Source organism: Haliotis rubra, unplaced genomic scaffold (genome assembly GCF_003918875.1).
Source record: "Haliotis rubra isolate DU_JTF1 unplaced genomic scaffold, ASM391887v1 Scf197, whole genome shotgun sequence".
NCBI classification, from domain to species: Eukaryota; Metazoa; Mollusca; class Gastropoda; order Lepetellida; family Haliotidae; genus Haliotis; species Haliotis rubra.
The window spans coordinates 524,046-548,870 of NW_025765969.1; the positions used below are offsets into that span (position 1 = coordinate 524,046).

The 24,825-nt window shown below is 39.6% G+C and overlaps 1 protein-coding gene across 9 annotated transcripts in view; it reads right to left on the reverse strand.

Annotated features, from left to right (window-relative positions):
* The window catches only part of LOC124274989 (zinc finger protein 37-like), a 93,873-nt gene that overhangs the window by 14,094 nt on the left and 54,954 nt on the right, over positions 1-24,825 (reverse strand). Inside the window, exons 1-5 of one of the 9 annotated variants that reach the window (XR_006898112.1) lie at positions 8,549-8,571; positions 4,875-6,162; positions 3,985-4,220; positions 3,717-3,894; positions 3,070-3,584 (exon numbers count right to left, since the gene is read on the reverse strand). The exons of 2 other annotated variants lie outside the window; for them this stretch is intronic. Coding sequence is in view for 5 of the 7 variants with exons in the window: in XM_046710385.1 (XP_046566341.1) it covers positions 19,542-19,906 (365 nt within the window). In the remaining 2 variants the exon portion in view is untranslated. Of the gene's footprint in view, positions 1-3,069; positions 3,585-3,716; positions 3,895-3,984; positions 4,221-4,874; positions 6,163-8,548; positions 8,572-9,065; positions 9,429-16,907; positions 18,380-19,499; positions 19,907-22,833; positions 23,544-24,521; positions 24,803-24,825 lie in introns of those variants that run through there. 6 more of the 9 variants (XM_046710388.1, XM_046710385.1, XR_006898113.1 and 3 more) reach the window with 6 other exon arrangements.

Consider the following 24,825-nt stretch of genomic DNA (forward strand, 5'->3'; position numbering starts at 1 on the left):
CAAGCAGGGTCATAGGGGAGCACTTTCTATGGACAGTCAACTTCTTTATTGCAATAGTCTCACTACTACTTGTCCAAGAAAGAGTACAACACCATCGCCAGACCAAGGTCATCGTCTTCAACAGCATAGTTCAACAACAAGAGCATGCATCACTTTATGGACAAGCGGGATATATGCAGTATACCCTGGTTATAATACCACAGTTTGTCCAGGAGATAATATGGCATTATATCCAGGGTGGCATTATAACCAGGTAGGTCCTCAACAGGATGGTTGGTGGTACAACATTGTCTATGCAATCAACATACTACTCCATAGAAATGAAGGAACATCAGCTTCTTTCACAAAACTCTAGTTAATTTGTCATGGAATGAGATTTTTACATGACTATCGTTAATCTGTTAAGGCCATGCCATGGCAGATTACTTTATTTATAGGAAAAACTGGATGTTCTCTTAACTTCTTTTGCGTTGTATAACTTTCACCTTTCATTAACACATTTATCTTTCATCATGAGGGATCTCCCCTTACCTGAGCAACACGTGACAGAGACGATGTTGCACACAGACTGACATCAATACAAACATATTGAAGTACTGGCAGTAACTGAAGGTGCATGTACTACTAACACAACAACTTCTGCTGTTAGAAGAGGATCGTTACATGATGGGATCATCACCTGGCATCTCGAAGTGACTCAGCATTATGGGAGTTGGTTTCACTACTGTCAATAATATTTCTGTACAATCATTATGCTTCAGCTTCATGTTGGAGAAAACCTTGCTTTTCCACATTCACCTTTTTGGCAAAACCTATCTGCTGACAAACCATCAAATACAATCAAAGCAAATAGGGGATTTGAACCCATGATAGCTGTCTGGCATGCCTAAGGGAGGCAACTCTGCATATTAAGTTGCATATTGTGGCAAAATAGAGTGAGTAAGTGAGTGAGTTTAGTTTTGCACTGCTTTTTAGCAATATTCCAGCAATATCACGCCAGGGGACACCAGAAATGGGTGTGTGGCAAAATAGAGGACTAGCCACTAACAAATAGACCCTAAATATGATCAACAGCTGGGTACAGGTACAAACAAATAATCTGGGTAATGAGAAGCATTATTTTTGTTTTTGTTAAACCCTGATGTGAACTGTAAGTATAATATTTTCATAATCATATATACATTGTACACATGACGCTGGTGTTCAGTGATCCAGGCTTGTCATCACATCCTAATTGTGTAGATTGATGCTCATGCTGTCGATCACTGGATTGTCTCCCCCAGGCTCCAGTATTTATACCATTAAGTCACAAAGCTGTAATATTGTTGGGTCAGGTATTAACAAACACAGCAGACCTTGTTTAGGTCAGCAGACGTGGAAATGAACAGTACGTTAAATAGAAAACATGACTGACTGACTGACTGAGTTTGGTTTTACGCCGCTTTTAGCAATATTCCAGCAACATCACGGCGGGGGACACCAGAAATGGGCTTCACACATTGTACCCATGTGGGGATTCGAACCCGGGTCTTCGGCATGACGAGCCAACGCCACTAGGCTATCCCACCGCCCCAGAAAACATGATGTCTGACATCATTGGTTAAGTTGGTTGGTTGGTTTGTTGTTTAACGCCGCATTCAGCAATATTCCAGCTATATGGCAGCGGTCTGCAAATAATCGAGTCTGGACCAGACAATAAAATGATCAACATCATGAGCATCGTTCGTCGCAACTGGGATACGATGACACACTGGTTAAGAACATACAAATATTGAATTGTTTCATTGAATTTTTTTCAGATCATACATCAACGGAATACTATCACATTTGGCCATTTGTGTGTAATGTTGACATCAGTATTCTCCATACTGTTTGTGAATACATTTTATTTTTTTACATCTGTCCAATGAAGACATTGACTTAAAAGTCATCACTGAGTGCCAAAAAAAGGCTTCCCGAGCTCATGTATCACATGACACAGACATGTCAAAATGGAATTCTTTACAAAAAAATAATTACAGTCTGTAAAAATCTCAAATATACTGAAAGAAACAATAAAGGAACACAGGAAAATTCTAGCATTCCTTTCATGTTTTCCAGTTTTCATCCCCCAGCTTTGAATAGCGCTGTGGGAAGAAATCTGAGAATAAATAAAGGAACACTGCCATGAAGTGGTGTTCCCTTATTTGTTTCCCTCAGTATATATACAAATGATTGAGTAGAGTTTGGCCTAATGCCAATTTGAATAGAACCAAATTTACATTAGGGTCTGTCATGTGGAGGAAATTCCGTTCTCAGATGTTTAATCATCCTGGTGGGGCATAGGCCACCAAAATGGAACTGAAATACCAAGGTCTGGAAATAAATTAGGACCGCAGCACCCATGGCATAAATCATTTTACACAAACAGGTTCCTCAGTTCTTGAAACCATTTTTGTTACATAAACAGTGATCGTATTTAATCCTTTTCAGAAGAGTGAGTGAGTGAGTGACTGAGTGAGTGAGTGAGTGAGTTGGGTTTAATGCCACTCAGATCAGTATTCCATTCATATCACGACTTTATGTGGATGGAAAGCACAAAGTGAGGCAGATTTTAGTCATCAACTTTGGTGAAACCCACAATGTTGGTGATGACGGACATAGGAACATAAAAGAAAGCGATCCTGAATTTGTTCATAGGTTCCTGGCGTAGGATGTGGTTCAGCATCTCCTAGTCAAGGGCTGTGGTTAAGAAACCAGCATCTCCTTTGTAAGGACTGACTTGTCACATAGGTGTCAGACATTTAACTGATAGACTGCCATTGATAGCCACTTCCTGTTTGTACAGAAACCAGACATTTAACTCATCAGACATTTAATAGTTACTCCTTTGTAATCAGACATTTGACTTGATAGTTGTCATAGGTGTCAGACATTTAACACTGATAGTTATCTCAGAATGTACATCGGTCTCAAGATTCCTGATTGCACTGTGCTTCTAGGATGCTATTAACTGCTTTCATGTCCTAGAGTGAAAACCTAGATACACAAGCTGCTCTGGATGGCAGAGCTGCACAAAGCCACTTCCTATCTCCTGTTGGGCTCCCACACATCCTTTGAAAGACGCAGGGAAACCCTTCACCAATCATGACTTACGTAATACAAACTTCAACAAAAATATATTGATGTTCTGAGGTGTCTGGAAACAAACACATATAACTGTGAATAACCGTTATACTTGATTGTATATGGAATGGATGTCGTGTTACCTCTGTTCATGTTCTTAACTACATGTGTACAAAGTCTTCTGATTCCTCTGCAAGTCCTGACAGCTCATTAGACAGGACAAATCTGCTGATGTTTCCACGGTTTCGTGAAGGCTCAATATGCCTTCCCATAAATAAACACCTCTCCTAAAGCACCTCTCTTCAAGTTCTGGATGTTGCAAATAAAACCCAAGTCTCCTGATGCCTCTGCAACACTGTGAAACACATATCACTTTTCCCACAAGAATCTCTTCAAGTTCTGGATGTTGCAACTACAATAAAAAGTCTTCTGATGCCTCTGCAAGGCTGTGAGATACCTATAGCTCTTCCCACAGACCTCTCTTCAGCTTTTAGATGTAGCAAATCAGCTTGCCTTAGATGTTGTGAAATACAACACAGGTCTCATTCTGATGACAACACTCTGCAAGGCCTCTTGCTGTGAGATACCTATAGCTCTTCCCACAGACAGACCTCATCAAGTTCTGGATGTTGTAAATACAACACAGGTCTTCTGATGCCTCTGCAAGGCTGTGAGATACCTATAGCTCTTCCCACAGACCTCTCTTCAGCTTCTGGATGTTGTAAATACAACACAAGTCTTCTGATGCCTCTGCAAGGCTGTGAGATACCTATAGCTCTTCCCACAGACCTCTCATCAAGTTCCAGATGTTGTAAAGACAACACAGGTCTTCTGATGCCTCTGCAAGGCTGTGAGATACCTGTAGCTCTTCCCACAGACACAGGGATACATCACACCTTCATGAACAGACTTGATGTGGATGTTGTAATGGTAACGTGTGGCAAAGTTTTTCTTGCACAAATCACAGTGATAACCTTGTTTAGAAGTGTGTATATTCCCCGATCCGTGTGCACTGAATGATGTCTGACTCCCTGAGTAGTGTCTGGAGTCACTATAGTAACCTTCACTTCCAGGAATATTCCAAAGAGAGGCTGTGGAAGACTCATGGTACTGTCCTGAAAACAAACAAAAAGGTTTTGATTCAGGATATCAAAATCTTCAGAATTTTCATCTGGTGTCTAAAGAAATAAGAATCCTTGTTTTGCGGAACATATATTTTCGTGTAAATGGTTACATGAGGTATGATTAATGACTCATACCAGAAGAGTTCCAATTATGTGTTCTGCACTGTGAAAAATGTATGAAAACAGGAACGTTACTTGTGATAAGTATGTCAGTGATATCAGGGAGACAGCTTTATAATGTCTGAGATTTATGATGTGGCAAGGATGAGTCAACATTTTGATGCCTCTTCATAGTAGTTTGTGGATTTCCCTTGTGAACTGAATCAGTCCTGTTTTGCAGAAGTTCAATATATATTTTCAATTTTTCTCTTGGAATGAAAATATGCTAATTTGGAACATGTCTGTATGTAGTTTTTACTTTTTCAAACAAACCTCTCATAAACACGGCATAAAAATGTGTAAAACCAGAAAATAATTGGTCTTAACTCAAGACGAACCAAATCACACATCCCTATTTAGAAATGACTGGCACATATCTAGACATCAGTAAGGCTAAATTTCAACCCAAACAAAACCCAGAGAACTACTGAAAGCTGATGAACATCAAGTGGTAGTGGCAGATCAACAAGAAGCTGAAAGTCTTACATGTAATCAACTGCATTTCTTCAGAAGGCTGGACTTGAGCAACAATTGTTCTGATATGATCTTTGTGCAGCAATGTTTTCACACAGGTTTAAACCAGTCAGGCTTGTTCAATTATCAAATATATCACAGTACTAAACCAGCCAGACTTGATCAATCAATCCTACAAGATTATCAAACATGACACAGGTCTGAACAGGTCATCAGGCTGGTTCAATGAATCCTGCACTGAAAGTCTGACTCTTCAATCAGAAATATGACATGAAAATCATTTCCTTGATTTCAAACTATACACAAAGAATATGCTTTAAGATCACAGTTAGAGACATTACTTCAATGCTCTCGTACTCTCATACTGGACAGATGTTCAACATCATTGTCCTGACACTACAATATAATGTCTCCTTACACCATGCCCCACTCACTATACATACACCAATGTCTTTGTACACAATACAGTACAGGTGTTCCACATCAATGTCCTGACCACAGTTACAGTGGAACATCTCCTTACAACATGTCCTTCTTCAAACACTCCAATGTCCTCAAGCTGACCCAAGCAGCCTAGCTAGACATCTGTTTTCATGAACACTTGAACAGTTCCAGTCTTCCTTCCGTGACAGAACAGACACTCACGTTATCCGTACTGACAAGGACCTTCTCACTCCTCCCTCTGTTACCACAGATTCTGTTCCTGTGAAAATATCAATCTTTCACTGACCAGGATGGTAAGTCCTTTGATCTGATGAAGATATCAATCAATTCCTGCCAAGGAGGCTCCAGAATCTGATCAAATGATGATTAACTCCCTTCACTGAGCAGGATGCCCTAAATCTTGACTGAACAGGATGCTAAGTTCTTGGATCAAATGAATATATCAATCAATTCCTGAAAAGAAGGCTCCAGATTCTGATCAAATGAAGATTAACTCCCTTCACTGAGCAGGATGCCCTGAAGGCTGATCAGAAGTTGCTCCTGCGGAGGATAAGAATGAAGCACAACATTTCTGATGTCTTTGCAATCCTGTAGCGTAATTATAGACCCTGCCACAGACACAAGTATGGGTGATGCGGTCATGCACAGCTTCTTTGTGCCTCTTGCAGTAGTAAGGACGAGTGAAGACCTTGTCACACAGATCACAGGGGTACATGGGAGCCTCCCCCAGCCATCGAGGTAGAAGATGAGTCAAAGCAAGTAAAGTATTGGAAGTCCGGGACTCTTCCTACCAAACTTCCACCTTGAGACAATGCCTGAAGGGAAGGCCTCAGGAAACCAAGAGATACAGCCTTTCCTGAAAACAACAAAATGGATTCGGATTCAGATGTGTGTACAAAGTTTTTGTGGAAACATTGACACAGAATTCAACTAGGCAACTAAAACAACAATGCGGAGTGTCTTCCATCTTAGCTATAGTCTGGCAGTGTATGAAATAAGGCCTGTCCGACTGCCTGAGATGGGCTAGATTTCTGACGGACGGTCTAAATTTACAGCTAGCCAGCCCGATGGTCTGGTAAAAACTGTAGATGTTTCATACATCTGAGTAGGGCTGCGCAATATAACCTGTTTACCCGTATTTACCGGTTCAGACATGAAAACGATACGTATTGCGATACGCTGATCGAAAACCGGTATTTTGACATGCAATCGGAAAACTTCGTAACACTTGGAAATGTTCGGATATTTCCGTTTTTAAATTGTTCCTTTCCTTGTTTCATTTGTACCAAACATTATTTACATTTTTATTTTGTCATGATTAAAAGTTTTTAGTAAAGCCTAATCAAGCATTGTGATTTTGTTGTGTTTTTGCTTTATAAATCAAGCATTAACTCGACTATAAGTAGTTTTTTGTTAAAAAACAACAACTTCTTGCAATATATTGCAATACATATCGCAATACATGCTTTCGTATCGCAATATATTGCAATATGAAAATTCCCTACAATACCCACCCCTACATCTGAGTAAATCCACCAAATCTTGGTGTCTGGTCTGGTTATATCCATTTTGGCCTGGGTTTTTGGCGTATTTCATACACTGAGTCTGATAGTGGTAACTATGGATTAAAAGAATCTCAAGGAATCTTGTACTCAGCTTGCATAATCTTTACACCTGGGAGGAGTGGTGAAAAGGGCAGACATATCCTTCAGGTTGCTTGGGTTTAGACATTTTTTTCTGCATTTAATTAAGAATACAAGCATTTGACCATAAGAAAAAAGTTACGGTATTTATTTAGCCTATAATCCTTACACCTCACGGGCAGCAGAATGTGGCAAAAAGGGCAGACATTAATTAAGATTGGCAGAGTTTAATTTTTTTTTGGTCTGTATTTAATTAAATGTCAATAATTTAGCCATATCTGGAAACTTCAGGTATTTATTTAGCCTATAATCCTAACACCTAACATGCAGCAACATGTTGCAAAAGGGACAAGTAGATCCTTATATTTTGTTTGGGTTTAGAATATTTTCTCTTTTTAATTGAAAGTCAATAATTTAGCCATATCTGGAAACTTCAGGTATTTATTTAGCCTATAATCCTTACACCTAACATGCAGCAACATGTTGCAAAAGGGACAAGTAGATCCTTTTATTTTATTTGGGTTTAGAATATTTTCTCTATTTAATTGAAAGTCAATAATTTAGCCATATCTGGAAAGTTTAGGAATTTATTTAACCTATAATCCTTACACATAACAGCCAATAAACATGAAGTCACAAGAATAACTCCCTTGTATGAAACACCATCAGCTCACAACACTGTTCTTCAGCAGAGAATAATCCCATTACTGTTTCAGTGATAACACTAAGGTCAAATAAATGTTGTTTAACCATATCTCCATTACATACCAACAAGGCTGGTGTGCAACTGTTGGGTTTTTACACTGCTTTCCTCCTTATTCCAGAATTATCACTGCAAGAAACACAAGAAATGGGCTTCCATGGAGGTTATGAACCGGAGTCTTTAGTTGAAATTGTTTCTTCATTCCAGAGGCAGCCATGAACGAATTTCAAGATGACAAGCAAATCCAAAGTCCTTTCCCAGAAGACATTAAACAACCAACAAACACCACAACACTGACGCTCAGAGAATGCAGTTTCCGAAGTGAACACTGATCTCAAAGCAAGGCTTATGTGCTTCATACATGCTCAAATGGCCTTTCAGCATTGTTCTGGGCAATTCATACAAACAGAACTGTCCTCATCTGATTCTCTATGTCACTTCCAAATCTTACCTAATGCATGCTCTAAGAGACATTCCAATCTTAGCCCATTTCCTGAACTGCTGGAATATGTTCTAAACTCAGTCAGTCAGTCTAAGAGACAGACTCTAATTGGTTTTCCATAAAATATATCTTTTGAGCCTTACAAACAGAAGCTCCTAATTGCCAAATATGAACCAGACCTGAGCTTCATCTAAAGAACTAACTCTGCCCTGATTCAAGGTACACCGAACATTATTGAAACAAGACAAAGTGAGTGAGTGAGTTTAGTTTTATGCCACTTTTGGCAATATTCCAGCAAAATTACAGCGGAAAACACCAGAAATCAGCCTCACACATTGTCCCTTGTGGGGAATAGAACCCGAGTCTTCCGCATTATGTGCGAACACTTGAACCACTAAGCTACCCCACTACCCCTGAACAAGACAAAGACCTTATTACATAATATGAACCTAACCTGCGCATCATCCTTGAGGCCTGCCTCTGCTATTTGCTGCAAGGTGAGGTGAGGTGAAATTGGGTTTTACGTCGCGCTGGAGAATATTTCGCTCATATGACGACATGCATGCTTGTGTATGTGTATGTGCGGCTGCTTGTACTAGCCCACACTTAAGTTGGTTTTATAGTGCTAGCCCACTGAGATACCATGCCGCAGTGAAGCATGAATACCCCACTCAGACACATTATACTGACTCCCGAGCCAGCCAGTTCTTTGTTATACCCATTAATGCAGAGCGCCAGACAGGGACCAACAAGTACCATATTTTAACGTCTTTTGGTATGACACGGTCGGGGATCGAACCCGCAACCTTCCGCTCTCCGGGCAGACGCTCTAACCACTACACCACGGAGGTGGTCATTTGCTGCAAGGAAAGCAGGACCTCCTAATTACAAATATGAATCAGACCTGTGTTTCATCCGTAAGTATTGTTCTGATTCTTGGTACCGTAAACAGATCATTATATGAACGTAACCTGCGCATCATCCTTGAGGCCTGTCTCCACTCTTTTCGGCAAGGAAAACAGGACATCGTTTCTGATGTCTGTGGAGACCTGTGTCATAGTTGTAGGACTTCCCACAGATACAGGTATGAGTGACATGGTCGTGAGCAGACGCCTTGTGCCTCTTGCAGTAGTAGGCCTTGGTGAAGACCTTGTCACACTGATCGCATGGGAAGAGCTGTTTGGGACTCTCCATCACCAAGCTAGGGGTGAGGCCAGATTGAAGAGGATTGAAAAATACTGGCAAACTGAAGTCGTCTGTGCCTGAAAAGTGCCCGTAACTTGGTACATAACCTCCCTCTCTCTTCACCGCCTCCACCAACGGCACTGCCGTCCCTGCAACAGAAGGTGAGTAGGATCAGTGCCTCGTTCAAGAAGAGATCATGGGTATATGTTCCAGTGTCCTGGATGACACTCCATTCCACTGTGGTCCTGTAATACAACATCTATCTTTGAGTTCTGTTCTACAAAACTGCTGGCACACCAGTCAGGAATGTTAAATTTCCTCAAAAATATTTTTATTTTAAGACAAAGCATGGGATGAGGCTTCAAACCATTTAATACAAACTACAAGTTACTGGGAATACAATAAAAGACAGCTACTGAAATTACAATACACGCCAGTAACCTCCAATTTCTGCTGAAGAATTCAGTTAGTGAGTGAGTGAGTAAGTAAGTAGAGTTTTATGCCGCTTTTAGCAATATTCCAGCAATATCACAGTGAGGGACACCAGAACTATTGTACCCATGTGAACGAATAGAACCCGGGCCTTTGACGTGATGAGCAAACACTTTAACCAATAGGCTACACCACCGCCCATGCATCTGAAGTAGAAACTGATAGTTTCTAACTAAACCCAAGTACTACAACATATAAAATATCAGTATAAATGCTGCAATATATAAGTTGAAGGTAGGAGCAAAAAAAAGCTTGCTTGTGTGTGAAAAGCTTTCATGAATTTTAATTTACACACAAGAATGGTCACACATAATAATAGTCGTAACGTTTTACCTTGAGGAAGTCATGAGTAAGTGAGTGAGTATAGTTCTATGCCACTTTTAGCAATATTCCAGCAATATCACAGCAGGGGACTCCAGAAATGGGCTTCCCATATTGCCACCCATGTGGGAAATCGAACTTAGGTCTTCGTCGTGATGAGCGAATGCTTTAACCACTGGGCTATCCCACCACCAATGTCATGTCACTTGTCTTTAAAGGTATATATTGTAGAATGGGTAGAAAGGTTATAGGAAATATTGTCAATTGGAAGAAACGATTATCATATCGATAATCACAGACAATATCTTACCATAAACAGGGCTCCAGATACTTTTTCAACATCAGGAGTACGTACTCCTTATATTTTCAATATTGGAATACTGGAAAACCTTAAGTGTACATTTAGAGTACTGAATGGAATTTAATGGAGTATCAGTAAGCTTGTGTTTCGATTCATATATGCACCACAACATTGCTACTCTTGTGTAAACAGGTAAAAAACCAAAAAACCAATATCGTTTCAGATAAATACGTCTGTAAATAATTCTAAGACCGTTACACCATTTCTGGTGTGTATCCCTGCATAATTCTGGCCCTCGATTTTAAACAAACGCTTAAATTATTTCCTATTTGAAACAGCTGAATTCTTAACTCAATATTTTATATCCGTCCACATACGCCGATACGGCCCTTATCTGGAGCCCTGCATAAACCTTTGTGAAGCAATGAAGTTCTAACTTACAGAATACACAAACTAAACTAAGTCTTTATTCATGACCGGTTCTGTTAGTCATGAATAAACATGACATCACTCACCTGTCATGTGAAATATCTTCATTTCTTTCAAACTGTTTCTGCAATATTTTTCAAAGTTACTCCTCAGATATTTCTTGATTATGAATTCATATTTGACTAGGAGATAAACCTACTGTGTTTTGAAATTAAAGGTAGTATAACAGAAATATAATAGCTCTAAATTTAATTTAAAACCAAACAAGTTATTTGTTTCTATGCTTGTGAAGTAATTTTCCACGTATTATCACCTATTTCTGTGATTTACGGAAGTAAATCCATCTTCATGACATATGTGTAATTTCCGACAGCAGATTCGCAGTAATCAACTGATGTATCGGAGGTTTGTTTGGTGTCCGCCATGTTGGTGGGCAAACAAAAATAGTGCATTACCGTAAACCATGTAAAATTGTGCAAAGAAAATCCAAGACCTGTATAACACAATTAAATACCCCTGAATAGCTTTAATTAACCAATCATAATCCAGTGTTTCCTGAAGTCATGGTAGAATTCATATTTATCTACATCGGTAACCAGCCCTATCAAATGGGTCACCTTTTTATCAGTGCTGAACCTGATAATCAAACTTTACTATGGAAAAGCAGACACCTGTATAACATGATTCTATACCTCTGAATGGCTTATATTAACCAATCATGTCACCGAAATCATGGTATTTCGGTAACAGTAACCAACCAGCCCTAGCAAAATGGTCACCCTTTTATCACTGCTGAGCTTGATAAGCACACTTGACCCAGCAAAGCACACTTAACCTAGCTCAGCACACCCAATGACAGGACACGGTTTTGCATAACAAAATACTTTTCCAAAGTTTATTTGTACTCCATTGATGAGTGGCTTTGTTCTCAGGTCAAACACAAAGAACAATTGAATATAACTGTCAGATTTCACAGCAATGGCAAATACCACAAATATTACATTACTGAATACATGTTTCTAAAACTGTCGCTTGAGCAGTTTTGTGCTTTAGTACTGGTATATGAACAGATAGGCTCTAGAAACATGTTCACCTATCAAAGTTCAATCCACGACCAAAGCATCTTGCCACTAATTTCAACTGATTGGTGACCATGCTGTGCACAGAATTACATGCCACAGCATACACCAGCGTTGATCAAACTGAAAGTCATTATAATCATCACACTTGCAGGGGGCCAGTCTTGAATATCAACATCTACTTCACTGACTTGCCACAACTCGGGAACACCTGGCGCTTTCCACAAGCCATCTTTACTTCCAGGACACTTCTCTCTTTTCCAAGACCAGGTGTTCTCCGTTAACCTGAGTTTACATGCATCTCTCACTCGCTACATCAGCACAAGTTCAGTTGAGATTCATCCGGACACTACCACCAGGATTTGTATCTGCTTTTTCAAGGCTTGATGTTTGAAACACTAATTTGTATGTGTTTGACCACAAAAGAAGCATTTTCCATTTTTCACAAAATGTGAGGCATTCTATATTCCATATGTTTTCAGTCAAACTATTCAAGGCATCTGACTGTATGAAGAATGAGGACAGTTTTCATGGATATACAACTTCTTTATTCTATATAAGCAATGCTTTCGACAAAGATTCTAATGTCGTTGTCAAGCAAGTTGTATATCCATGAAAATAGTCTTCATTCTTCATCTACCCAACTTCTAGAATGCCAATCAAAGAAATCTGTCTGTATGATTCACATGTAGTATGAGTGTTTCTGTCAGTCACTCAGTAGAGAAAGCAGAAAACAAACTTTTGTCTTGTGTGTAAGTTTTGTTTGTTGTTGTTAAATACGTTTCAGCATAATCAAGCTTTATGAGTGAGTGAGTGAGTGAATATGGTTTTATGCAGTTTTTACCAATATTCCAGCAATATCATGTCGGGGGACACCAGAAGTGGGCTTCACACATTGTACCCATGTGGGGAATCGAACCTGGGTCTTCAGCATGACAAGCGAACGCTTTAACCACTAGGCTACCCTACCGCTTATCCTGAAAGCCAACAGATGGGAGCCTGACAACCAGATCCATCTGGTAACCTCTGACAATCATCACAGGTTGCTAAGGACCATTTCTAACCAGAATCCCCTTGTGAACTACGGGTCTTCAGCATGACATTAAGTAGATGTTTCAACCATTGAGCTACCTCACCGAGTCCGTCAAGTCTTTATGACTACAGTCTATATTATTGACAATGATTTGGTTGGTCTGTTGTGTAAGTCTGGACCAGACAATAAGTATGTATACCCCACCACACCCTGTCTGCAGCTACTTATTGATAATGATTTGGTTGGTCTGTTGTGTAACGCCACCGCACTCAGCAATATTAATCCCGTCTGGACCAGACAATAAGTATGTATACCCCACCACACCCTGTCTGCAGCTACTTATTGACAATGATTTGGTTGGTCTGTTGTGTAACGCCACCGAGCTCAGCAATATTAATCAAGTCTGGACCAGACAATAAGTATGTATACCCCACCACACCCTGTCTGCAGCAGCTACTTATTGACAATGATTTGGTTGGTCTGTTGTGTAACTGTTGCCACCGCAGCTCAGCAATATTAATCCAGTCTGGACCAGACAATAAGTATGTATACCCCACCACACCCTGTCTGCAGCTACTTATTGACAATGATTTGGTTGGTCTGTTGTGTAACGCCACCGAGCTCAGCAATATTAATCCAGTCTGGACCAGACAATAAGTATGTATACCCCACCACACCCTGTCTGCAGCTACTTATTGACAATGATTTGGTTGGTCTGTTGTGTAACGCCACCGAGCTCAGCAATATTAATCCAGTCTGGACCAGACAATAAGATAAGTATGTATACCCCACCACACCCTGTCTGCAGCTACTTATTGACAATGATTTGGTTGGTCTGTTGTGTAACGCCACCGAGCTCAGCAATATTAATCCAGTCTGGACCAGACAATAAGTATGTATACCCCACCACACCTGTCTGCAGGTACTTATTGACAATGATTTGGTTGGTCTGTTGTGTAACGCCACCGCACTCAGCAATATTAATCCAGTCTGGACCAGACATTTCAGTGATCAACAGCATCAGCATCGATCTGTGCAATTGGGGATTGATGACATGTGTCAACCAAGGCAGCGAGCCGATCCCATTAGTCTGTTACGACAAGCATGGGTTACTGGAGATCAATTCTAACCCTGATCTTCATGGGTTTATTGACAATGAACTGATGAGAGGGTTTAATTCTGTAGAGCACCTAATTTTCATACATAATTGCCTCTGCTGTTTAATGCTCAATCAGCAAAATTCAAACTATATGAAGAGGGTCTGTAAAACACAGTGTCTGGAGCAGACAATCCAGTGATTGACATCATGAGCATCAGACTACACAAATGGGAGATGACGACACGAATCAGTGAACCTGACCGTCCGATGACATTATTCAACTCTCATGATGATCATATTTGCTCCTTATGACGAGCATGGGCTATTGAAGAATAATTCTGTCTTGAATTTTCATCAGTGAATGGACTGTGTAACACACTGAAAGTTAGTGTTATTAATAGTAGCCATCTTATCTGGTAACTGCAAGCGAAACAAGACCATGACAAATATTGTAAAGGTTGTTTATTTACACAGTATATTCTCATCAACTATCTCACAAACAAATACATCAGGGGTCATGTGACCTAAGTTTTAGGAATATGTGGCCTTTAATGTGTGCCAGTAGCAATAAGCCATTGCCACCATCCGTAGCCATCGCCACAACCGCTGTCCCCAGCAATAGCAATACCACCGTCCACAGCAATGTCAGCAGCAACAGCAACAGCCATATTGATCACAGCAATAACTATTGTTGAGAGCAATAAAAATAATCAAGAGCTGTTACAATGACGTTCCTGTGGAGTTACAAGTGGCTGTGATTTGGTCACAGCAGTCTGGTCCAAGCTTTGGTTGGTTAACTTTTGCATGATACAATTCGAAACATCATTTTTCTGATAAAAATATTAACCACCATTTGCTGGACACAAGCATCATTTTCTAGACAAATAATTCTAAAAACACTTGCATGTCACAATTCCATCTGATGGATAACATTTGCATGACACAATTCCATCTGTTGGATAACATTTGCATGACACAATTCCATCTGTTGGATAACATTTGCATGACACAATTCCATCTGTTGGATAACATTTGCATGACACAATTCCATCTGTTGGATAACACTTGCATGACACAATTCCATCTGTTGGATAAAATCTGCATGACACCAATCCAACCAACACATTCAAGACACAATTTCAGCATATACTAGCATGACACAATTCAAGCATGCTTGTATAACACGCTCAGGCTGACATTTGCATGACAAAATACACATAGCATTGTGCATGACATAATCTAAGGTAACATTTGCATTACACAATTTCAAACGTTATGACACAAACTCTCAACAAGAGACAAGAAACTTTACAGCAATCATACCCAATGTGCTTTGTGTGAATAGTGCAGCTCTTCAACTGCTGAAGAGAAGGAAGTTTAACACAATGAGTGAGTGAGTGAGTGAGTGAGTGAGTGAGTGAGTGAGTGAGTGAGTGAGTGAGGTTTTACGCCATGTGGGGTATCGACAAAGCATGCAAAATAATGTATTGCCCTCGCTCTGGCTCAGGCAATACAAATTATCACACACCTGTCGTATAAGTCGTATGACACACTTGCTTGTGTAATAATCTCTATTTATCTCCTAAATTTGACATTAATGTGGTCACTAGCCATTGTCGTGATAGATCAACACTGTCAACATGGTCAAAACAGCTCAGAGAATTTATTTAGTTATTGTTGCACTGAGTATAATGAATAATACATCCACTGCTGACTTCTTGTGTTCGTTCCCCAACATTCACGATATGTATCAATTTCGCCTCATAGTGGATTCTTTGCGGACCTTGTGTGTCGGTTGTGTACACCAACAATCTCCAACAGGTCTGGGTATGTTGAAAACTGTTGAAGATCATGTTTATATGTTTGTCACTCTGATTGGATGCCAGACAAAACAGGAAATACATCAATTTAAAGCACAAGACTGGAGGTGATGAACTAAGCTACCAAAAACACAACCCTGAACACAACTACACTGCAATGCATGAAAAGTAACATCCAAAATATTTTGCTGCTTCGGCCACTAGTCTCTAGCCCAATCAAGTAAAATTATGTTCAGTCTAATAAGGTCAGCTTATAAGTCTCCATAATAACCATTAATTCTACTGAAAATGATGTTAAGAACCAACATTAGGCTAGTTTGGCACTGGTTGCAATGTGGGAACAAAAAAGCTTCATTTCGCATGTAATTGAACTGAAAGTTGAAAATATGACCTGTGTCATCCCTCAGTAACAAATCTTAGTGTACACGGACAGGCTGGGAAGCTACAAAACAACATCTTGTGTCATCACAAAATGTAAGCTCAAACAATAATTTTCCCTTTCTACAAGCAACTAAAATATATCTAAATTTCCTTGGCCTATCAGCTGCAGCTGTTGGTAGTGTTTGAAAGAAAGCAACAAATTCATGAAGTCTTGGTCACAACAAATGCGTTCACAGATCCCCAAGATTAAAAACCAAACAAGCACAAACCTCAAACACAACCAACACAAACATGTATTTCAAACAATGACTCAGAGATGCTGAATCCTTGTGGCACCACAAATAGTGTTTTCCTAAAACCAAAGCAACATTCACACTGACAATGGTCCTTAGGACGTCTGCTGGGTGCATTCAAAGTATCAAACTTATTAATAGATTGAATCATATAAAATTTAAAAATACCTAACTTTCCTTTAGACTGACTGACTGACTGACTGACTGACTGACTGAGTTTGGTTTTACGCCGCTTTTAGCAATATTCCAGTAACATCACGGCTGGGGACACCAGAAATGGGCTTTACACATTGTACCCATGTGGGGATTCGAACCCGGGTCTTTGGCGTGATGAGCCAAAGCTTTAACCATTAGGCTACCCCACCATCCCGCCCCTTTCCTTTAGAAGAATTGAATATAAATATAATAAATTGTAACTTACATGTCTAAATATTGTTTACACCAGGACTCTGAGTTGAACAGTTAAAAAGAACATCCCAATTTCTATGTAGTGTGCAAATTAAATTAAAAATGGACAAAACATGTAAACTGACATATTTCATAAGTGTACCATGTAACATTCCTTAAATTATGCAGTGAGGTTAAAATGAAGTTAAAACAATGTGTACCTGAGGTTCAACTGAGGTTCAAATGCAGACATGTCATTGTTTAAAGAAAGCTTTTGAACAAGATTGCCATCACAAATAATATTCCCAACCTGTCTTCAAACAGGAATGGATTTTCTTTGTTTGATTTAAATATTTTATCTTTTAATTTCATCTCTTAATTTCTGTTTATGATCAGCTGCAGCACTGACGATCATCAATAAATTGACCTCAGGAGTATTAATATAAGTAGTATTAGTACTAATAGTGCCATGAAAATGGAAGAAAGTTTGTGAAATATGAAAATGAAGTAATTTCTTCGCTAGGCTCTTCCACCACGTTTTTCTGGTCTGGTACAAGCCAATGCCTGTCACAGTCCCTCAGGCAGGTCTGTTTGGACAGACTGTAGATAAGTGACGCTAACTTAGCTCTTAGTGGCTAAACACTAGAATTGTTTGTTCACAGTTATACAATGATGTGCGAGCTCCACGGTGTGTGGGCAACTCAGGAATGTCAGCTGTCCACATGTTGCTGACAGTTCTAATCAAACAACACCAATGCAGGTTTAGTTTGCATGACAGGTCATTAGAGAAGGGAGTTATCTCCCCTGCACTGCTCTCTGGTCTCATTTAGCCTGGAAGTGTTTGTTTACACGTAGGTGTCAATAAATCCTGTATTGATGAGTTCTTTTATGTCTTGTGGAGTCATAAGTCAGGGGTAAGCATTCACTCTGATGAGACAATGAAAGAAGCATATTTTGATTGACTACCTTCGCAGTTTTGTGTCCTTTTAAATCTTAAGTCATACAGCTCACTTAACCTAACCTGGATCGTTCATGACTGTGTTTAATATTAAAATTTTACCAAAATCCTGATAGAAGACAGTTATAATTACACAGTGAACGCAAAATCCGACCAGCAGACATCCTCAGGACATGGAAACAGATCTGGCGGTGTTGAAGACAACACAAAACTTCTGGTGTCGTTGCAGTCCACTGAGATAGTTATATATTTTCCCACATAAACAGGAGTGAGTTATATGTTCATGGGCAGACTCCTTATGGCGCCGACACAGCCATTGTTTTGTGAACACTTTGTTGCACATATCACACGAGAAGGTCTTCCTGGAAGTCCCTTCAGGTGACTCTGAAGCATGGCCTTGTGAGGGCAAGGAAAAGCTATGTTCTGAGATATACTGAAGTCCTCCGTGAAACAGTCGTCTGAGGGAGCCGAGTTCGGCAGGCTGTGAACCAACAGGACCTGCCCATCCTGAAAGCAACAAATGTTTTCACTTCAGTTTTGTTACACAAATATGGTCTCCACTTGGATTGAAAATCATGGAAATAGACATTCTCATGAACAAAAGAATCTACTCGTCAAATGTCATCAACCTGATGCACAAACCACTGTAGAAGTCATGTGTGATATGCACTAATTCCCAGGATTCAAGGTGTGGAGATCCTATCGAGATACCACATCTGAAGAAACGAATACAAAAAATAGATCTCTTTGTAAAACTCCATACAGTTTACCAAGGAACATTTCAATACTGAAAATCGCGAAATTAATGTGACAACAGATTAATACCAGTGTTGACCCCTAGCCCTAAATGGAGTAATAAAATTAATTTGACCGTCGCTACCTTTGAAATTTTGCAACTGATCAGCAAGTGATAAAGGCAAGATTAGCCTTAGAATTCCACGATCTTAATTTGTGAATGCAGCTCCATTGTATATCGATGTCACTAACGTCAACGGCTTGACATGTGATCTTACTTCAGTGGAAACAAAAACAGGAAATTCTAAGTATTCAAATTACATATGTCGCATCACTGATACAGAATATTCAGGTTCCTAGTTTTGTCACAGCAGTTTTGAGGACAGCAATTTTTGGGCTTGAAATAATAAGATTATTTGGCAAAGTTACAAAGAAGTTACTGTCATTCATGGTTGACAAAGGTCATATATGCTTGGCGAATTTAAACAATCTGACTTTGACCGATACTGAACTTGGCATGGAGCACTTGCACTTTTGTCAGCATTTTATGTCATTGCATTCACCCATGTGCTGTGCTACTGTCCTGACAACAATTCCAATGTGCCAATCACTTATATAATAAAATCAAAGGACACCCATTTCATGAATCATAAAAAATCAATAATTAACCCAAGTGGATCGAATACAACCAGGGCTTATGACCGACACAAGCAGCTTTATTCTGGAGGTGGAAAATTCCGAGAAAGTCATAATCAAATGAGACAAGACAATCCATGCAGATTGTATAGGTTCCTAGAAGTTGTTTGTTTGAGGTGAGCAATTCCTTGCTTGATATTATAACATTATTAGACGGTTACTAAGGACAATGTTGCTGTCATACAGCAGAGCTAACCTTAAACGGTCTGTTTATCGCTCTGAGATCACATTGCCAGCATCACTGTGGAGGCAGATGGACATCTCTCTGGCTAAATGCACAGGTTTTACAGTGTCTCTGTAGTGAACACTGAAATGAGAATGTCTTCCCACAAACACACGAATATTTAACATTTTCATGGATGGCCATCACATGTCTTTTACGGGAACTTTCTGTCACAAAAACCTTGTCACAGTCACTACACGGCCAGATTCCTCGCTTATAGTGAGGGTTTTCTCGTCTCTGTTCCGGCAAACACAAAGCAAACTGACTCGGAAGTTTGATCTTGAAATTTGGAATTTTGGACGATTGGCCAGAATCTCTGTTTCCTGCAAGTGACCATTGGTGGTTGGACATATCCTCAATAGCATGGCTCCACTGTCCATCTGAAAGATACAGGAAGCCAGCTTAGGAACAGTCAACAGTGTTCTTTATGTCTTTTGGTCTATAGTGTTCAGATTCGAAATAAATAACTTGCTAAGGTTAATGGAAAATGCATAAGGGCACTGGACATGAACAATCTTAAAGCTACTGTTTGTTTGAGGGTTAATATGTCTGTGTGTGTTTAGATTTGATGTTGCTGTTAGCAATATTCCAGCACGGCAGGGGACACCAGAAATGGGCTTCACACATTGTACCCATGTGGGGAATCGAACCCGAGGCAAGCGAACGCTTTAACCACTTGACTACCCCACTGCCCCTTCATGGTTAATGTTCATACAGCAATATTCAAGCTATATGATGGTAGTCTGTAAATAATCAGGACTGAACCAGACAATCATGTGATTGACACATTTGGGAAATGCATCTACCAAGTCAGCAAGACTGAAAACTCAAACCCTTTAGTCTTCTTACATTGAGTGAGTGAGTGAGTATGATTTTACGCCGCTTTTAGCAATATTTCAGCAATATCACGGCAGGGGACACCAGAAATAGGCTTCACACATTGTGCCCATGTGGGGATTTGAACCCGGGTCTTCGGCGGGACGAGGGGACGCTTTAACCATTAGGCTACCCCACCGCCCCTAGTCTTCTTACAACAACAAAGATAGGTTGCTGAAGACCAATTGTAACTCGTATCTTCATGAGTCTCGAAATTACAGAGTTAGGGAAGGCACAATGAGGTTTAATGTGGAGATATTTACAGGTTTATTGTTATGTGCATGCAAGCATGTGTGAGTACTGGTACCATTACAGACTATTTTGAGTCGTACAGTGTTAGCCCATTGTGACAAAATGATGCTTATGTTGAGCATGGATACCCAACTCAGACACAGTATTCTGACTCCCTGATGCCAATCCAATAAACTGGGTATCACAGCTGATAAATATGCAAATGAGCTCTCCCAGACAGAACTATATTTGACAGGCTATACATGCCAATGCTATGCCTACTTGTTCAATAAAATGTTATCTTTGGTTTCAATTGTTTACAATTTGTGGCTGTTTCTGTAAACAACGATCTTTACATGATTTTGCACTATATCATAAATTGGGAGGTTTACTGTCTCTAGTGTTGTATTCATACACAGTTTCTATGGTTACTACAGTGAAAAGTGTTTGCATCCTCCATCAGCAGCTTATCCTGACGTGAGTGAGTTAGTTTTACGCCACTATGGCAATATTCCAGCAATATCATGGCGGAGGACACCAGAAATGGGTTTCACACATTGTACCCATGTGGGGAATCGAACCTGGGTCTTCAGCGAGACAGGCGAACGCTTTAACCACTAAGGCTACCCCATCGCTCATCCTGAAAGCCCAACAGATGGGAGCCTGACAACCAGATCCATCTGGTAACCCTGACATTCATCACAGGTTGCTAAGGACCATTTCTAACCGGAATCCCCTTGTGTCGCTAAAACAATGAAGCGATGTAGCTCAAGCTAACAAGTCATAATCATGACTGGAATAAACACCATGATACCTCCATATTCTACAGCATGATTTAGTGAGTGCATGTTTTCAGTTTTTCAGTTTTCATGTCAAATAATTTAATTCAAGAATATATACATGACCTTAAAAGATGTAGGTCATTGACGTTTACCATTTTGACCAAACCCATGGAGCTGACAGACCCAAGATCAAAATCTGTATAAATCCTGGACTCATGGTTGATCCTGCCAGACAAGGACACAACTCCGTGTCAACATTACACCAGTCCTGCCATACACTACTGACTGAGTTCAGTTTTACGGACACAACTCGGGGTGTCTAACATAACACATTGTGCCCATGTGGGGAATGTCTTCAGCATGACGAGCCAACGCTTTAACCACTAGGCTACCCCACCACCCAATGTATACACTAAAGAATCTGAGCTGAATAAGGAAAACAAACAAACATGACACATAAAATGACAAACTTTAATCAATCATTTTAATTATTTTCATCAGACAATCATGAAGGACTGAAAATGCTCTTCCAATACTGCTCGTTCACATAACACATGCTATGATCTCTTACAGTTGTAGCCCAAACAAGTTACTGACAGCAGAGTAGGTTTGGAAATACACTCAGGTTGATAATCATGTTGCACTTACCACGCATTGTATTTGCATGGTATATGGGGAGCACAAATCCTTTTTTATATGTCTGCTAAAACACCATCTTTTTGTGAATGTTTTGCTACAAATCTTTATTTCTAAAACACCTGTTTTCTTAAAGAGAAGGTAGTGTGAAATATTATAATTACAGAAAACATGTAAAAGCTGTGATAAAAGTGATTTGAAATTAGTTGACTTACTAATTATTCTTTCTCAGAAATGATAGGTTTTGGACTATTATAATACAGTCAATTATTGAAATATTTTTTGTAATCACAGAAAATGGCCAAATATTCAAACATTACTTATTCTTTAGTCAATGATCCAAAATTACAATTTAACATCAAAAAGCTCGGGCCAAAGACTGGTTCTTGTTTGAATACATGAAAAATGAATTCTGAAAAACTAGAAAACTAGCATTTTGGGACACATTCTTGTCTTATAAGTACAATCTTTTTTCTTAAATCCAAATAATGCAAATGCTGAACAAAACCTCAATCTCTTATTCCTATCAACACATTTGACAACCTTTTCCAAATGTTGAAAGATTTTGTTTATTTTAAACTGAAGCACTTCAAGTGGTCCGAACACAGCCCTCACATCCCATAGCAAATTTTTGTACAAAGTCATGTAGTTTTTAAGATGATAACCAATAATATCAAGTAAAACATCAACATGGTAGCAGTTGTAATGAAAAACTGATTATCAATGTTGCACATATGAACCCCGGTCAATGAAGATGATCAACAATGTTGCACATGTGAACCCTGTCAATGAAGATGATCAACAATGTTGCACATGTAAACCCTGTCAATGAAGATGATCAACAATGTTGCACATGTGAACCCTGTCAATGAAGATGATCAACAATGTTGCACATGTGAACCCTGTCAATGAAGATGATCAACAATGTTGCACATGTGAACCCGGTCAATGAAATTGATCAACAATGTTGTACATGTTAGGACAACCATTCCAAATAGATCAACAAAATTGCACAACAGTGTTGCACATGTAAAAAGTGTCCTGTGAAGATCAGCAACAACGTTACACATTCATGGAAACTCAACATCAGGGACCACCCGAACACCCTCATACATCTTGAGCAGACTGTATAAATATCCATCCCAAAATAGGAAAAAAGCTTATCGGTTCATAAATGGGCAAGTTTTCTTATGTTTGCACAGCGAGCTGCACGTAGTGTAGACCTTGCCACAGATACACGAGTACCGCACATTCTCATGGACATTCCGTACATGGACTTTCCGTGAGTCCGAAGTGGCAAACATTTTCCCACATATCGGACACTCACAGGCTTGACTGAGGGTACTTGGATTGAAGGATCGGGACAAATTTTGTGAATAATTATCTGACGGGGATTTTCCAGAAAAAAGGAGTCTGTGATCGAGATCCTGCGAGCTCCTATCTTGTCCAATATACTCAAGGGTATGTGCACGTATGCCAGAATTCCAATTACCTGAAAGTAACAAAAAACACTTTTTGAAGGAATTTTTATTTTTTTAATTTTTCTTGTTAATGTCATGATTGAAACTGTAAGGAGAAAAACGAAGAACCATGTCTGCACCGAGATCTCATAATATTCAGGTCAATACAGTCTATATGTACAGGTCTATTGTCCTGTACAGTATCATCAGGGAGTGAGTGAGTTTAGTTTTACGCCGCTTTTAGCAATATTCCAGCAATATCACGGCAGGGAACACCAGAAATGGACTTCACACATTGTACCCTTGGGGAAATGAACCCAGGTCTTCAGCATGTGAAGATCGAACGCTTTAACCACTAGGCTACAACATCGCCCCGTATCATCAGGGAAACTCGGTTTGCATCACGTACAAGGGGCATTCAGCAATGTTTTCCCTCATTTCTGTACACAAGTTGAAATGTCTTGTTGAAGGTGAACTGAGAGACAACATGGCCGCTCATCAGTAAGACATGGAGAACACATTAGCATATGGCTTCAGGTATACCTGGTACAAGGAGTGTTCTTAAAGAAGCAAAAATAAAATCTGCACTAGAAAATACTTAATATTAGTTTAAGAGCTGTGTACATGAGTGAGTGAGTGATCTTCCTACGTAACCTCTGTTCTAATGGCTTCATTCCAGGAATATAATGTCTGTGCAATCACATAAGAATGGCCCTCACACATTGTGTTTATGTTTGGCGGGGAATCAAACACTTGGCTTTAATTTGCTTGTGTGTGATGAGTCGAAGGCCTCTACCAGAAAATAACCCATGCCAAGTTTCCAAAGTTGCCGATATGACAGTGAACTCATGAAACATACATGGCATCTTCTAATGGTCAAGTGACTCTTTAAGTGTGATGAGTGAAGGCCTCTACCACCAAATACCCATACCCATGTTGCAGCCATGCCTATGGCATCCCTGCACTGAATGGGTAGACAACAGGAGAGAGTAACGGACTGTGACAGTTACCTTCTAGGTCTTCACATATTTCCATTCTTGCATACTCCCCAGGAAGTTGAGAATGAACACTGATGGCACATTGATCCAATAAACAGTTTAATAATTAGATCTGAGGTTTAAGTGCATTTGACCAGTTATCAATTGGAAAGTGGAATTTAAAAAAATGGTACAAATATAATATCATAACACAATCATCCATAAACCATCATTTCTGGCCATCAATTTCCGCTTTCTGTCATCACAAAATCCACTGCAAAGTTCGACCTCCATGATGCACATTCTCGATCTCCATGATGATTTAATAATAATAATC